This window comes from Phyllopteryx taeniolatus, chromosome 10 (assembly GCF_024500385.1).
Source record: "Phyllopteryx taeniolatus isolate TA_2022b chromosome 10, UOR_Ptae_1.2, whole genome shotgun sequence".
NCBI classification, from domain to species: domain Eukaryota; kingdom Metazoa; phylum Chordata; class Actinopteri; order Syngnathiformes; family Syngnathidae; genus Phyllopteryx; species Phyllopteryx taeniolatus.
Genome location: NC_084511.1, coordinates 20684611 through 20701134, shown reverse-complemented (window position 1 = coordinate 20701134; position 16524 = coordinate 20684611). Strand labels below are relative to the sequence as shown.

Sequence of the window (16524 nt, the reverse complement as noted above, 5' to 3'; positions counted from 1 at the left end):
TCTCAAAAATCATTGAGATTATATTTATCGAGCAAAAATGGTGCTAGACTTTTCAAATGCAATGCATGTCTTCAAATAATACTGCACAAAATAGCATGAAAGTGATGTAGACTATAGGGCAATCACTATCAAATATTTTTGGAATTTAATCTGATTAAAAATATTTTGTATTAAAGGTTTGTTGCAAAATCTTTTTTTCCTGTTTACGCTTTACTAACCGATTATTGTTTTTTATTTGGTATTGTTTAAATATTAAACAAAACCAGATAAACAACAATAAAGCAATATCACATTAGATGGAGTGATGTTCAGATTATTATTTTTTTCCATAATTTGATTATGATTTATTTACTGGTTTGGTCTGTAACATGCCAAAAATAGAGACACATGTTGATCATTGTTTCCCAAAGTAACGGCAGATGTTTGCAAATGTCTTATTTTGATTAAACACAAAAGAAAATCAGTCTGCTTTCATGATGGACTACATAAATCAGAGAACATTTACTGTTGTGAGGCTGAAATCAGAGAATTTGGACAATTTTAAGTTAAACAATGACTCTAAACGATTAATCGATCGTCAAAACGGTTTTCGACTAATTTGATGATTGATTAGTTGTCGATTAATTGATTAAATGTGACACCTCTTGTAGACTATAACAATACAGTCATGTGCTATGTATACAGAGTTTTTTTTTCCATATATATATACCTGTTCACTGAGAGCACCAGTCAGTCTGTCTTTAGATGTTTGCATCAGTGATAGAGACGCAGTGAGCATGATGGTGCATGCCAGTGACTCACCCAATCTCTTTGGAAGTGCAGGAACACTTTAGTTGTGTCTGCCGCAAAGGTATGTTTACATGTGTGTGTAAGCATGAGTGGGAGCATGAGTGGGACAGTAAGTGGTCCCGGTGGCATGAGGGGGAATCAACAATTATGAAATTCTGGCATTTCATTGTTTGATTGTGGTTTACAATGGTACAGTGCATAACACACTGAAAAGATTGTGTGTGTGTTATAGTGTGTCACCATGTTTTGCCTGATGAGGATTGTAGATATGATACAGTATCTACAAAAAAATAATAATAATAACTGTTGCAATGTTTACAGTCTGACTTGAAACTGCTGTTTCATCAGCTAAAGATACTTTTGTGTAAGCTCATATATTGATTCAGTAAACTGGTGGCCACCTCACGGGTCACAGTACATTCATGAAGATAACCACAGCAAGAAAGAAAGCATATTTAAATAGGCTAAAGAAAAAAATGTAGGGCAAGAAATTACAGGCTGTTACAGGACCATGTTATTATAATTTCAAGGCAAAAATAATGAATTGTTAAGATGCTTTGTTATAGACTTATTACAGGGCAGACGTCAGAATCCGCCTAAGTGTGATTAAAAGACCTGCCTTTATTTATGACAGTGATTTTTCCTGCAACACCGCCTTACTCCTTGCACTTTGCCACGCTGCAAAATCACTTATTCGACAGTAATAGTTGCTCTCGAAATAGAATGACTCAACTTACAGGAGTTGCAGCAAAAAATCGAAGTGAGCATCATATTCCTCTTTCCACATCGTCTCAGAACGGGGAATATTACTGGTTAAAGGCGCGATGTCCGACCGACACATCATCCGGCTCTCGCACAAATCTGCATGGATCCGTTTGGTTCTTGCACTCCGAGCCGAGTCCGAATGTTAGTGCAGGCAAGCGGAAGTCCGCTCTCATATAAGTACAGCCTCCGAATGATACGTAGCAGTGTTATTCCGCCATACTGTCAACAGGCGGGGAATAAATGTTTTTTTTGTTTCCCTAGAAGTTTCTTGCGTGTCTGAAAACTGCGCGGCCGAGAGAGGATGTAGGGGCGGAGCAGCTGAGCGCTGAGGAGACTTTTCCTGATGAGTGCTGTGCGTTCATATGTACAATGGCTCCGTGCTCGCCGGCCGGCCGGCCGGCCCCGGCCTGCATCACTTCCTCTGGTGTCGCACATCACTTCAACAGTCCGGCACATCCTGGATTTTCTATTAAGTCTGCTTGGTTCCATGATGTTCTTTTTAATGTTATTTATGCTAACTAAAAAATACTTTAAATGTCCTGTATATTTGGCTATTTAGACCTCCACAGAATCTAATATGGACTTAACATAAAGGTGTGAATTTCATTAAAAAACAAAAAAACACCTTGGGTTTGTCATATGAGTATCCCTCTGACAGCTACTTCTGTTTGACCCAGTTTTGTATCTGCTTTGTCCATATTTGGCTAAGACCACGCCCTTGCCTCTGATTGGTTGCCTCCGTGCTGGACATTTTTAATTTATATTTCACATGTTTACTGAGTCACCATAGAGACAATATTACATCCCAAATACTAGAGAATGTTGGTTTGGCAAAGCATGTGTATATGTGACATCACAATTATGTTTCCGACCAGGTGGCTGACTGGTTAGCACATCCCCCTCACAGTACAGAGGCTGTGGTTTTGAATCCAAGCTCCAGCCTTCCTGTGTGGAATTTGCATATTCCCAGTACCTGTGTGGGTTTTCTTTACGTACTCTGGTTTCCATCCCCCATTAAACATGCATGGTAGGTTAATTGAAGACTTGACCCTCGACTTGACCCTCGTGAGAATAAGCAGTACAAAGAATGGATGGGTGGATTGATATTTTAGAATTTAGACCACTTTTTGGGGTCACATTGGATTAAGCCAACAGCAAAGTCACTTTTAACCCATTTTAGGTATATACAATCCCAACCAAACATGTAGGGTAACACCCATAATCCAACCCAGCTAGTTAACCAATGACTAGGTCGGTCCAACATTAGGAACGCTTTGGGTTATCCAAATAACCCATGTTGGGTAATTTTTAACCCAGCAGTTTTAGGGGCGTAATAAAGCACAAGTCATGTTATTGGTCAGTCGGCGTTTGCCTGTGCTGACGCACCTTTCTTTGCTATTTACTGTATTAACATTGTTAGAAGAGTAATTAAAATTGGGGTGAATAAATCTGACAGTGGTACCTGCATATTCAAAATTCGCAACTCACAAATTCACCTCTTCGCAGATTGCTTTTGGAGCACATTATTTTTCGCTACAAAAAAAAAAAACTATTTGTTGCTTTTGCACTCATGCCAAAGCCCTGTCTACAGTAAAAGTATTGCTTTGGTTCAATCTTTTGGCATCTTTGTGGCAAGGAACTATGTTGAAGTTGGAGGAGGAACTTCATTTAGACAGGCCAATCCCCTGTCCAGTAGAATATTTGTGTGCTTTGCTGCCATCTTGTGGCATCTACAGGCAATTATAAAACCTTTTAGGGTTGAATCTACCAAATTTAGACATAGGAGGTTTCAGTCCTATATAACATTGGAAATGATTAATTAGTATTTTTTTCATACTCAATCAAGGACATGTAGTCAAATGGATCTGGATTATGAATAAAGATACATGACGAAATGTAATTGTCAAACTACAGCAGTATGTATTAAAGGCCAAAGAACACAGGAAAGCATGCTGACACACACCATTGCATGCCCGCCTTCCTCTTTCTGATTAAGTGGAAAGAAGGGAAAAAGAAGCAGATGACAGAGAAGCAGCTGGAAGGTCAGAAGTATAGCAGGAGATAAGAATAGAGATGCAACAAAGATGGATTGTTAAATAGTAGCCATCTGCTTCATGCCTTGCTGTGGTTTGCAGATGAATACTGTCGGTGCACTCACCAACACCAGAATTCTTTTTTGAAGCACAGCCTTTGACCAGTTTGTAAACAAAGTTACATGACTCATGGATAACCTTTGTCATTTGCTGAAGTCTTTCACAAACAGCTACATAATTAACCTGGTGCAGCACAGATGTGACCTCATAATGGCTGCTAACCCAGAGGATGACTTAGCAGCTTCCTAATGTATGCACCCACCAATAAAAGCTTTATTAGTAAAAGCACTCACTTCTCTTGTCTTCAAACCCTTAAAAGCAAAGGCCGTGTGATGGATATACAGTATTTTAATGTCTAACCTGTTCAGTGCATGTGCTGATACTAATCTCAGAATGCATTGCAATAACACCCCCCACCGACCCCCCTCGCGATTTTACCAGTACAGTCACTCATTAGTGTGCATGCAAATCCTTTGAATCTATTTTGTGGTAATTTTATGGTAATTTGAAACTCACATTACCATGGTTATTAAAAATCTATGTCAATTATTTTATGTCCATCAATAAAATCCCATCTAGTTCACTTGAATTTAGCCGCTGAGAACTGAATGTGCCTCAACCAGGAAGGAGGACAAAAAGACAGAGATTACAAATGACTGATTATCATCCATCCATTTTCTAAAACCTACTTATCCTGCTCAGGGTTGCAATGAACTGCAGACTATAGCTCATCTCAGATGGCTTGGCAAAAAGCAAACTACACCCTGGAGTGACCTTATTGAAATATTCATCCATTTTCTGTACCGCTTATCCTCACTAGGGTCGCGGGCGTGCTCGAGCCTATCCCAGCTATCTTCGGGCGAGAGGCGGGGTACACCCTGAACTGGTCGCCAGCCAATTGCACCCCCTGTCACATACTGTATAAACAAAAAGCCATTCGCACTCACACCTATGGGCAATTTAGACCCTTCCATCAACCTACCATGCATGTTTTGGGGATGTGGGAGGAAACCGTAGTACCCGGAGAAAACCCACGCATGCATGGGGAGAACATGCAAACTCCACATAGGCGGGGCCGGGATTTGAACCCCGGTCCTTAGAACTATGAGGCAGATGTGCAAACCGTGCCTCCCTTACTGAAATTTGTCATAAAAAAATATTTAAAGTGGATCTGCTCTATAATCCATCCTGCTAACAAATAAATGATTTAAGATACAGTAAAACTTCCTTAGAGGTGGTGATAAATTATGTGTGAATTTACCTCAAGGAAAACAGCACAGAATGCTAAAAAAAATAAAAAAACAAAAAGACACAAATCTCACAAATAAATTTTGACTCATCAGTCAGACACAAAGAGAGAAGCTTGTGTGGAAGACGTAGCAAACTCAACCCAACCAGTTCTTGTTACAGTGAAATTCTGAGATGTGTGAGAAAGACACAGAGTGCAGCTATAAATAGACATGAATAAATCTGTCGCTGCTAAAATGATTCAGCGACTGTGTGTGTGAGTCTGTGGGGAGGATGCGGCAGAATTTGTATGTATTACTGCCTTTGTGTGAGTGCAGAGCTATTCCTGTGTGTGTGTGTGTGTGTGTGTCTGCACGCACGTGTGTGTTGTGTATGGTTGTGTTTTTGTGTGTGTGTATACTATACTGAGAACCTGGAGGGGATAATCTGCAGGATGGTTTTGCCACGCTATAGAATCACATTAAAGGTTTTATTCCCTGTGTCATGCTGAAATATGCATATGTGAGTGTATACTTGGAAAAACAGAAAGACTCAGCACAAGATATATGAGGTCCCATATTTGTGCCACTATACTTACATTTTTGTTTTGCACATGCACCGCATGATTTTAGCATACAGTATGTGCCATTTAATCCACCCTCGTTTCTTCACATGACAGCATACAGTATGTGTAAGAGATTAGCTCTCAAGGCAGAGCTGCTTCTCTGATATGGAATCAAATGTGTTTGGTTTGTATCTGCTCTGCATGGGCTTAGATCTGTTAGGCTTGAACGCAAGGGGGAGGAACACACTCACAGCATCTTTCCAGCATAGAGTAGACACGTCGTGAAAGGCGTGCTTGCATGCAAAGATGCAGCCACAGTTGCAGTACACATGTAGATGAGTAAATTGCATTTAAATGCACACATCTACGGGTTCACAGAAGCTGTTTGTGCTATGGATTTCTGAGCATATGTGTTTTATAGTGGCATATCTGTATACCAGTGCCTCATTTTAAACATTTCACTGTGTTGTGTTGATTTTTAATCCTTTGTTGGTGAAATGCCTAAATTGATGACTAAATCTGAGATGCTAGTTTTCTGGATCAACCTTGAACTGTACCCTTCACTTTGTATTTCCATGTGTTCAAAAGCTCAGTCCAACACATAAGGCAATGTTTGCAATGCTTGAAGGGGCTCTACGGTGCGTGCCAGTGTTTGTTTTGAAAAAAAAAATCCTCCTTCGTCCTCTCATAGTGTTTTACCATTGTGTGTACTTTGTTAATTGTGAGCGCTGATCTGCAGGGAAATGTGTCACTTCCAAAGACTCATATTAATGTAGTTTTTTTGCTAATAATCTTAGTATACATATTTGCTTTTAATATGTTCTACTAAACTGTCCCCTCCGTAAAGACTACAATAGTTATCTTGAGGACCCTGGTTGGGTGCCAGTCTATCCATCCATCCATCCATTTTCTGAGCTGCTTCTCCTCACTAGGGTCGTGGGCGTGCTAGAGACTATCCCAGCTATCATCGGCAGGAGGTGGGCTACACCCTGAACTGGTTCCCAGCCAATCGCAGGGCACAAACAAACAACCCTTCGCACTCACATTCACACCTACGGGCAATTTAGAGTCTTCAATTAACCTACCATGCATGTTTTTGGGATGTGGGAGGAAACCGGATTGCCCGGAGAAAACCCACGCAGGCACGGGGAGAACATGCAAACTCCACACAGGCGGGGCCAGGGATTGAACCCCGGTCCTCAGAACTGTGAGGCAGACGCTCTAACCAGTCACCCACCGTGCCGGGGTGCCAGTCTATCCAAAGGGAAAGATGAGGTCGGAACAAAAGAGGACAACGCAGTCAAATTGCAGGGGAAATGTTTGCTGTTACTCACATCTGCTTTACAGATGCTGTGAGTCACAAAAAAGAAAGATGCCAAAATGTTCATTAGGGTCTTAAACTCCAGAAAAGACTGACTGGCTTCAACAAATATGTCTAAAATAATTTCTAATCGTCAATGACGGAAAAAAGATTTTACTGAATTGCAAAGTTTTGCATCCCTCTTTGATATCTCAAAACCTTTGTTGAATGGAAATCAAAGACTGGTTCACGATAAAATAGATGGGACTACCCTCTTTAAAAGAAAACTACCCCACCAGATGTATCCACTCTAGATTTAATTGGTCAAATGTGTGGCAAGGCAGCTGGGGGCAATAATCTGTCATACACACACACACACACTTAAGAGCCTGCTGGGTAGAGGAAAGCTGAAGATGATGATGTCATCGCGTAAACAATAGCTCTTTCATTTGGGCACTGGTGGCCAGGAAGCAAATCTGTGCTTAAAGCACAACATCTGTAGATGGAGGGATTGGAACCACATCATCTGATCAAAGTTTACTGAGCTGTGGGAAGCACCGGCAGTCTAAAAAACAAATCCCAACAGTTCGCAGAGGAGATCATGTCAAAGGTCTGTGCATCAATTTGGCATTCCAGTCGATTTGCAACTGTAGAAAAAGTAGTGGGGGCAGTGTGGGGAACGAATGTGCGCAGGCAAACCGAACAGCCGTGCTAGCATAGTTCAGGTTACATGCCTCTCACCATATGGTTCCTGTTACCACCTCCCCCTTTAGTAGCACTCATCTGTGTTCTTCAGCCATGATTAGTACTATTAAGATAATTAATCAACCTTGGGGCCTTTGCATAAGATGGATCAAAAGATTCGATATATCTATTGAATCAAATATGTCATTGACAATGTTACAGCGTCATGTGAAGTGAAAATCACGCCCTGAGATATTTGCTAGTGGGTAGATGGAGTAAGAAGCATTGAAAACTCATCAACTCAACTTAAATCCATACTAGTAATGGTTATGATGAAAGGTACATTTTTGTTGGTACAAATTCTTGCTACGACAAAAACTGTGGGGGGAAAAAAGAGGTGTGTTAAGAATCTGTTTAATGGAATATTTCCAGAAGCATGCTTTATTGAGTTTTTGGGGAAAAGTCCAGTGGAACTGAGTAAGATCAAGAAGTTCTCAATCTTTTCTGGGCACTGGTCGGTCAGATTTTGAAAAAACTAATTCCACAAGAAAGTAATGAAAATGAATTGTCATCAAACTAAGTCATCATATTTATCATCATCATACATGTGTAAAAATAAGTAAACTATAAAAATAATGGGTTTTAAAAAATACCCATTTTAACGTAATGTGACATTATCTCAAACTTTCAAACTTAATAGGCATATTTTAATAAAAGTAAAAGTTGGCTGGCGACCAGTATAGGGTGTACCCCGCCTCTCGACCGAAGAAAGCTGGGATAGGGTCCAGCACGCCCGCGACCCTAGTGAGGATAAGCGGGACAGAAAATGGATGAATGAATAAAAGTTGTAAAAAAGTCAGATCAGATATTATCTGTTTGGTATTGAGGGATTTATTAATGTCAGCGGAGTAATTCATGTAGTTGGTCTGGTTTGTTTTTCTTCCTGTCTAAATACAAAATCCAAAATGTGATGATGAGGTCATGGGTGTATGAAGGAGATACTTCATTTTCTTTCTTTCCATGGCAGCATAAGAGGCCTTTATTGTGTGAGGTGACCTTAGATTAAAGCGCAGTCGTAACCCCTTGGGTGTTTTGGTAGAAATGTGCTATATAAATGCAACAGAAAAAAAATAATAATAATTAATAATAATAAAAAATAATAATTCATGCAGTCAACTCTATATATCAGGAAAATGAAGTCTAATTTGTATTTTGTTGGTTTCAGATTTTAGTAGCCTTAATAACCTATAGTTGCCTCCAACTTCCAGAAAGGGAGGGAAGGTCATTCAACCAGTATGCTAAAACCTCGGGAACTATGATTTATTTTTAGTGGAGTATTCCCTTTTGCTTAGCTGTCACATCTACCAAGGGAGTATACTTATGTTTGTCTAACCTTGCACAAAAACAGCATTTTGTTTACTTCTGAGCAACAAGAAATAGCAGACGCGCATTCCTCACGCTGCCTTTACCACCCTGCCTCCCATGACCAGCCCCACGCCACCTGCTGGTTCAGTCAAGGTCATAGCAAAGTACACGTCAGGATCTCCATAAAGCTTCTATTGTATGTGTTTGGAACTAGACACAAGGTGAAATCTGCCATCATTAAATTAAACATTGGTGTTCAAGATGTAAAAGGTATACTGTGTTTAATACCCTTCCAGTTCTGTTACATTACACTGTACAATATATATGCCTATACATATAAGCTTATACCAAAATAATAGCACTTAGTTTTGACTGAAACTGTCAGAGAGGCATTCATTTAACTATGTTGATTGTTGTTGTAGTTTGCTGTTGTATGGATTACCTTGTTTTGCAACATGAGAGGTGCTGATTTTATATATATATATATATATATATATATATATATATATATATATATATATATATATCTCAGGGCTGTCAAATGTCTGTCTCATTAGTTTGTAGTGAGATGTGGGTTGAAAAACAGTTCCATCTAACAATAAGAGTTTATAAAGCACAAACCAGACCTTCTTCTTACCTGAGAGAGTTGTGCATGACTCCACATCCCTCCACGGCTTCCTGGGAGTCAGTATGGTATCCATTGGGGATGGCCCAGCATCCAGGCTGACTCAGAACAAACTCCGACCTGCTTCCTGGTATGGTGGTCCTCAGTGGGCTTGCTCCTACTTCTGTCACAGCCGCAGCTCCCCCCCCAGTGCCATCCCCGTCCCTGGGATCGCCAGCTGGGGCATCTGGTCCAGCCTCAGCCCCTTCCTGCTCTTGAACAGTCGCCAGCTCCAGCTCCAGAGGCTCAGGGCCCAGTAAGAGAGCCCTCTGTTGGATAAGTGGTGTCAGTGGCGCTTCAAAGCTGACACAGCTGTCAGTCTCGTCGGTGAGCGATAGCACATCCAGAGAGTCCAAACTACTGTAACAGGTCCCGCCTCTCAGCAGGGCAGACTCCACGATGCGCTCAAACGTGGAGCTGAAGCCATCCCTGTTGTCCACCTGACCTTTCTGTCTCTCTTCTTCCAAAACCGTCTCCTGCTCGTCCTCTTCTTCCTCTTGCACCTGCTCGACAATCTGCTCAAAGGCTGAGCTGAAACTGTCCTGGTTTCTTCTCCCACCTTCTTCTTTTGGCATATCTTCCTCCTCCTCCTCTTCCTCCACTTCTGTGTCAGCCTGTTCCACAGTGGTTTCAAAGTCAGAGCTAAAAGTGTCTAAGTGTATATGAGGCCCGCCCTCATCTCCTACATAGTCCCCTTCTCCACCTTCATCATCGTCTTGATTCCCGTTTATGCCATTTGTTAATCTGTGTCAAGGTGAAGAAGAGGAAAACATCTTTCACATTTGATTTCATCATAAGACAGATCAGAACATTCATTTTCAATGCTCGAATCATTTTGTTGTCAGGAGATATGCACACAATAGATAAATGTTTAAATTTGGATGCTACAATGAAAGCTGAAGAAACCAGTTTAATGGATGCACATTCCTATACTCGTCGGTTATTATTACTTTGTTTTGTGTTCTTCTACTTGAGGTCTTTCATCATCAGCTTTTTTTATTAGAATTTAAAAGATATAACATTTGACCATTAAAAACTTTCAGCATGTATGCTCACCAAATGAACATAACAATGTTCAGTTTTCAATGACATTTTCAAAGATGTATAGTCATTTTACCAATGTATAATTATATAATATAATTAATATAATTACTGAAGTAGTTTCCAGTTGTGTATAAATGCACTGCATCCTATTTAGGGGCCTATGTACTTAAAGGGAGAGTATACAGTTAAGAAATAAAAAATAAAACTTTTGTCATAAATGTTTAACATGTGTGTATGACCTGACAGTAGATTATTATTAAAATTATCTTTTGAAAAATCACCACTCTTTGGCCCCATCTAATGCTGCTAATTTGATTTCAATTATTACTTTACAACTAGGAGGACAAGAATAGCCAAACACAAACTGGAGTGGCATGAGACGTGACCGAATAGTCTGTCAATCTTTTGCACTATGTGCACATGGAGGTTCACAGGGACGTACTCCCTCTCGCAGAGTAGACGATTATAGTTTCTTGGCTGGATTATTACTCCGGTTAGCAACAAAATTAAAAAGAACACATTGGACAGCTTTCTAATTCAAATCAAGGGAAGAGATATACTGTGTAACTGTGATGTGTGTCCCATACGCGAACGGCTGCATGGCTGACCTTGGAAAACACTACGTATGTCACATCACTGTTCTCACCGAGTCGTCAGGTAAATTGACCACCTCTCTTATATTTTTAATTGATTGTACATTCAAAAAAATATATTGAAAACCGGTAACATTTCATGTAATGTTGCTCCTTGATCTCATTAGATTGTACACCTATATGGCTGGCAAAGTTATAATATATTTGGAAACCGTAAGCATTGTTTTTGCCCACTCGCAAAAAGAATTATACTATGCAGTGTGTATGTGCATGTGTGAACTTGACGTCCTGTTTAAGGACATTAAAGCTGATAACAGGGTGGATAAACAGCTTATGTGATGCTCTATGCAAGTGGATGCTCCGCCAAAAACAGATTCATTTGTGGTGATTTCAGTTCACTAAGCCTGAGCTGACCTAAGCAGTGGAAGTTGGAGGAACTGCAAGTTATATTTTCATCCTTTGTCATCCATCTCAAACATCTTGAGTTAAGATCTTCACATTGAAACAGCGACAGTGTAATTATAAGCACAGAGTGAGGATGGGCTGTGGAACTAACCGTCCAGCTTGCTGCAGGGGCTGAGTTGCTTCATCGTTCGTGTGTGGTTGCATCTCTCCATTCTTTCCCCCCTCCTCATCCTCTTTCATCTCATCTGCCGCATGTGTTTCCTCCTCCCTTTTGGAGCACACCTCATCACTTCTGCATTCATCCCCGTTTGCCGCATCCCTCTCTTCCTCCTCCCCTCCTCCGTCTGTCTGTTGATCGTGGACATCAGCACTCTCTTTCAAATCATCCTCTCCTCCCTCTTTCTTTATTTCTGCCCTCCCTTCAGCATTACAGTATGCCTCCCTCTGTGTTTGCTCCTCTTCTTTACTGAGCTCGTCTTCTTTTTTTCTCTCCTCTATGTCTTCCTTCACCTCTGCACCAGGCTTGTCTTGCCCTGTCTGGTTCAGACTATCTCTAGGCAGGTGGTTGGTACTTGGGACGGGCTCCGCTGGGTTCTCTGATGGGGTGGGCGACGGCAAAGCCTGCCCCTCCTGGGTCATGTTGCTCTTCACGGCAGGGTGTAGTCGTCCACTCTGGTCAGCGAGGAGGACCAGAGCTTCAGATTGAAAACTGGGCAGGAGGCTCTGAAAGCATAGTGAGAGAAGTAAATTAAAAAAGGAAGAAACTGCACCTGAGAGATTGTTAGTCGAAAGTACCCATAGTAGACAGTCACTGAATTATGTTCACAGTTGGTCACAAATCACACAGGATGTATATATTTTACCGTCTTTGATTAGATGTGTTGCACAAGGAGTTCAGTGTCTGAAGCACTTTGCCGGCTTGCACATGGTCCCAAACCAGCAATGAAAAGAGGGTGTGAAACACATACAAGCGCACAGAGATTTGTTTAATAAAACCCAACTAAACCCTATCAAAATGATCCAGTAAGCTGCTGCACTCTCTGTCTATGCAGATATTATGCAGCTGAATAACTCTCTGTTCCCCTCCCTGCTTTCACTGTGCTTTGTAAAAATTGCATAATGTGATTTGAATATGGTTTCTTTCGTATTGGTGCAGTATTGCTCTCATTTGGCAGCCGAGAGCTCTGGGGCTCATCTTCCATCATTACTCAAGGGCAATTTTAATAAGCGCTGTCTAATTACAGATACATTTGTGTGAATTACAAATGCCTTCTAATTCTTTCTTTTTGAGTGCAGAACAATTACAAGCTACACTAGAGATCCTAAAGGATATACTAGTATTTTTTGGTTCCATACCAACGATTATTTTACATTTTTACCAGGTTACCAAGATGTGTCTATTTAGTTGTCATATTTGAATCCAACGAAACAGAGTTTCTTTGGTACATCCATTATGTGGTTTGTTTTTTGTGAGTATACTAAGTCAAGTGTAAGCTAAATCAGTTAATATCATGACACTTGTTTTACCTAAGATGCATAGCTAGGACAAAAGCAGATTGTTGTTGTTTTTTTGTTGCTGTTTTGTTTTTCCTGCTTTTTGTTTTCTTTAATACACTACCACAATGGAATTGAAATAAAACAAATTATATTTCAGTCAAAAGTGATTTTACAAAGACAAAGCGGTTACCATTCATGAACTAAACATATTGTAAACAGAAGAATTGATAAGAAAAGTATAGAGAACTAAAAGTAACAGATTCTTATTCAAAGCATATCCCATAATGTGTCATACATAACATGCATGCATGGTCATGCTCACTGATCCTTATTGATATGTGACTGCTGACAGAAATAGCAAGCTAAATTGTAAAGTGTGTATTGTGTAGGATTACACTTTCTGCTCACAATCAGCCAAAAACTGTTGGGTTTTTTGTTTTTTGAAGGCAAAGAAGTTGAATATTCTTCAACAATGGTATGTCAGTCTACTGATCTCAGTGGAGCCAACCCAACAGAATATGCTTGTCAGCTACTGAAGACCATAGAGAAAGCAGAAAGACTCGCAAACTAGTAGCAATAGAAAGTGGTTGCAGTGAAGGCCTGGTAAAATGTCAGCCTGCTATAGACATAATTAATTGGGAAGTTCTGACTTTTCAACTTATTAGCTGTGGCACAACAGAGCAAGTGACCCTAAACTCAATTCACGTACTTTATGCTGGAAAAATATGCATCCCTTCACTAGTCTTTCAGTTAAAATCAACATTGCAAGTACTCATAAAGTTCACAGTCCAATTTATTGAGGCAGATATTGACATTTCGGGGAGAATTCACCTTATTTTCGTTCGGTGTCAAGAGACAACAGAGTGGCGCAGCAGTAATTTACTAGTCCCTAACCCAGAAGTTGATGAATCAAAAACATCCTCTTATATTCTCAGGGCATTAAAGTGATCGCAGCTGGATGGTTCTGGTCTACTTTGAAGATCTTTTGCCTCATTTCTGAGCAGGCTTCATCAGTTCATGCAACAGGCTAGCCTGTGGTGTGACTGTGAAACCCAACTATTTGTCCTCCAAGTTAGAGGTACAGTATTCACCAAACCAATGAATGGCATCACTCTTTTACCTTCAGGTGGCTCCAACACCTTTTTACAGCTGAATGCTCTATTAATGAGGGAGTTACTACCCAACGACTGCTAGTGATTGTCAGAGGCCCCTCTGCAAGGCTTGTTAACGACTATTATTTTGCATCCCAAAAGGGTGATACCATTCGCGGTTTGGGGGCATACCTTTAACATAAGGAATAAAAAATGGTTGCGTTTCCCACCAACAACCACAGCAACGATTCCAGATGCGATCGATTCAGTACCCTGAGGATGAAATGACGTGCATGAATGAGATTATTCACATCCATCCTTTGCTTTCTGGAGCTCGTTCGTAAATTGCATTGCCCTATCTTTAGAAAGTTGCGGAAGTGCTTTCTTTCAAAGTATTGTTCTTGATGAGAAATATTGCAAATTTATGACTTGTCAACTTATTGGCTGTGGCACACAGGAAGTGATCCTTTCCTCATTTGACATCCTCACGTTATAAAAACTGCTGTCACTATTCTGTCATTTTAAATCCACAGTGTAAGTAACCATAAAGTTGGTAGTCTACCTCAGCATGAAAGGAAGACATCATTAGGGGAACTTAATACTTGTTCAGCGCAAGCGAACACAGTAGGAATACTCAAGAAGCAACAGCAGAGTGGTACAGTGGAAGCATGCTGGGCCCATAACCCAGAGGTCGATGGATTGAAACCATCCTCTGCTATTTGAATCTTCTTCATAAACAGCATCATCCTGTCCTCCAAGTGTTGTGGAAGTGCTTTCTTTTGAAGTGTAGTTCTTGATGAGAAATATTGCGAAGTTACAACTTGTCAACTTGTTTGCTGCGTCATACAGGAAGTGACCTTTTATTCAACTAACGTATTTCACGTTGCAAACTACCACCCAGTAAAGATGGTTCTCATTCTGATACTAATTCTAAAAAACTGTGGAGCATTTGCAGACAAATAAAGATAAAAATCACTTTCAATCCTCTTCATATGTAATTTCAGGAAAACTAATATTTTAAGCTGAATAGTAATTTTTTTTCTATTCACGTTTCCACTAAAAAAAAAAATTTTTTTTTAAATCTATTGCGGGGTGATGTGCTCTTTTTACTGGTAGTGCTCACAATCCTTGCTGCTTCATCCAATGACTTCTACACACAATAGAGTAAGTTACAAAGACCAATCAGTAGTGTTATGATGGTCATTTCTCTTGTCCAGTGACGCAGTTACAATGACCGATAAACCAGCCAATGACGCTGCAGTCTGACAGGAAGGTGGGACTTCAACGGGACAGCTGAGTACAGTTTAATGAATGGTTTTATTGTAAACAGCATTTTATATTTCCCACTAGCAGACATGCCCAGAGGAAAAACATGTCTCATAATCGTAAGGTTATAACGGATTTTTGCAACAGGTGTAATATTGATGAAATTCCATTGGTAATGCCTTACATTATTGCATTATAGCAAAAGGTAAACACGTATTGTAGGCTGTTAAAATATCCATCCATCCATTTACCATACCGCCTATCCTCACTAGGGGCACGGGCGTGCTGGCACCTATCCCAGCTGACTCCAGGCAAGAGGCGGGGTACACCCTAAACTGGTCGCCAGCCAATTGCAGGGCACATATAAACAAACAATAACCTCACATTCACACCTACGGACAATTTAAAGTCTCTAATTAAATTCACATGCATGTTTTTGGGATGTGGTAGGAAACCGGAGTACCCGGGGAAAACCCACGCGGGCACGGGGAGAACATGCAAACTCCACACAAGTGAGGCCGGATTTGAACCCGGGTCCTCAGAACTGTGAGGCAGATGTGCTAACAGTCGCCCACCGTGCCGCCGCTGTTAAAATAGGCCAACCAAAATAATTTTAAGATCCAATGACTGCATACTAAAGATTTTATGAGGCCGTTAGAAGCTAGCAAAAAAAAAGTGGTTCTCACAGGGTTAACCTCTAACTTTTTGAATAATAATCATGGTTAATTGTAGGCAGATTTGATAAGACTGTGGAAGATTTAGAGTTTGGCTTAGCCCCTGAGCATGAGGACACCACTGGTCCACTTAATGTTTCATCAGCGCAGCAAGAGTATGATGCAAATTATGCAGAAACCAAAAACTAATGCAAATTCACTCCAGGCATGTCTCCCATTTTAGACTTGCTCCTGTTGAAGTGACATATAAATACAGAACTCTTATCAAATACAAATCTTTGGCCTTGATTGAAGAAATCCTTGATTGAAAACGTGTAAACGGAAAAGTTATGAAAGTACTGTGCAATGTAAAATGCAACTCTTTTGAGCTTTGTGTCATTTCTGCTGGCAGGCGGTGTCCCTTTCTGCTGCTGTTCTCTAATCCCTCTCACTGTCGTGTGATGATCTCAAAGGACGCTCCGACAGATCCCTCTGCACATTCTTTCTCAATATGTGAGCTGCA

At 40.5% G+C, this 16524-nt stretch overlaps 1 protein-coding gene across 3 annotated transcripts in view; it reads right to left on the bottom strand.

Moving 5' to 3' along the window:
* The window catches only part of psd2 (pleckstrin and Sec7 domain containing 2), a 39443-nt gene that overhangs the window by 18325 nt on the left and 4594 nt on the right, over positions 1–16524 (bottom strand). For 2 of the 3 annotated variants that reach the window (XM_061787263.1, XM_061787264.1), the window contains exons 2-3: positions 11646–12217; positions 9426–10196 (exon numbers count right to left, since the gene is read on the bottom strand). In XM_061787263.1, coding sequence (XP_061643247.1) covers positions 9426–10196; positions 11646–12217 — 1343 coding nt within the window. Of the gene's footprint in view, positions 1–1526; positions 2180–9425; positions 10197–11645; positions 12218–16524 lie in introns of those variants that run through there. The other variant, XM_061787265.1, reaches the window with a different exon arrangement.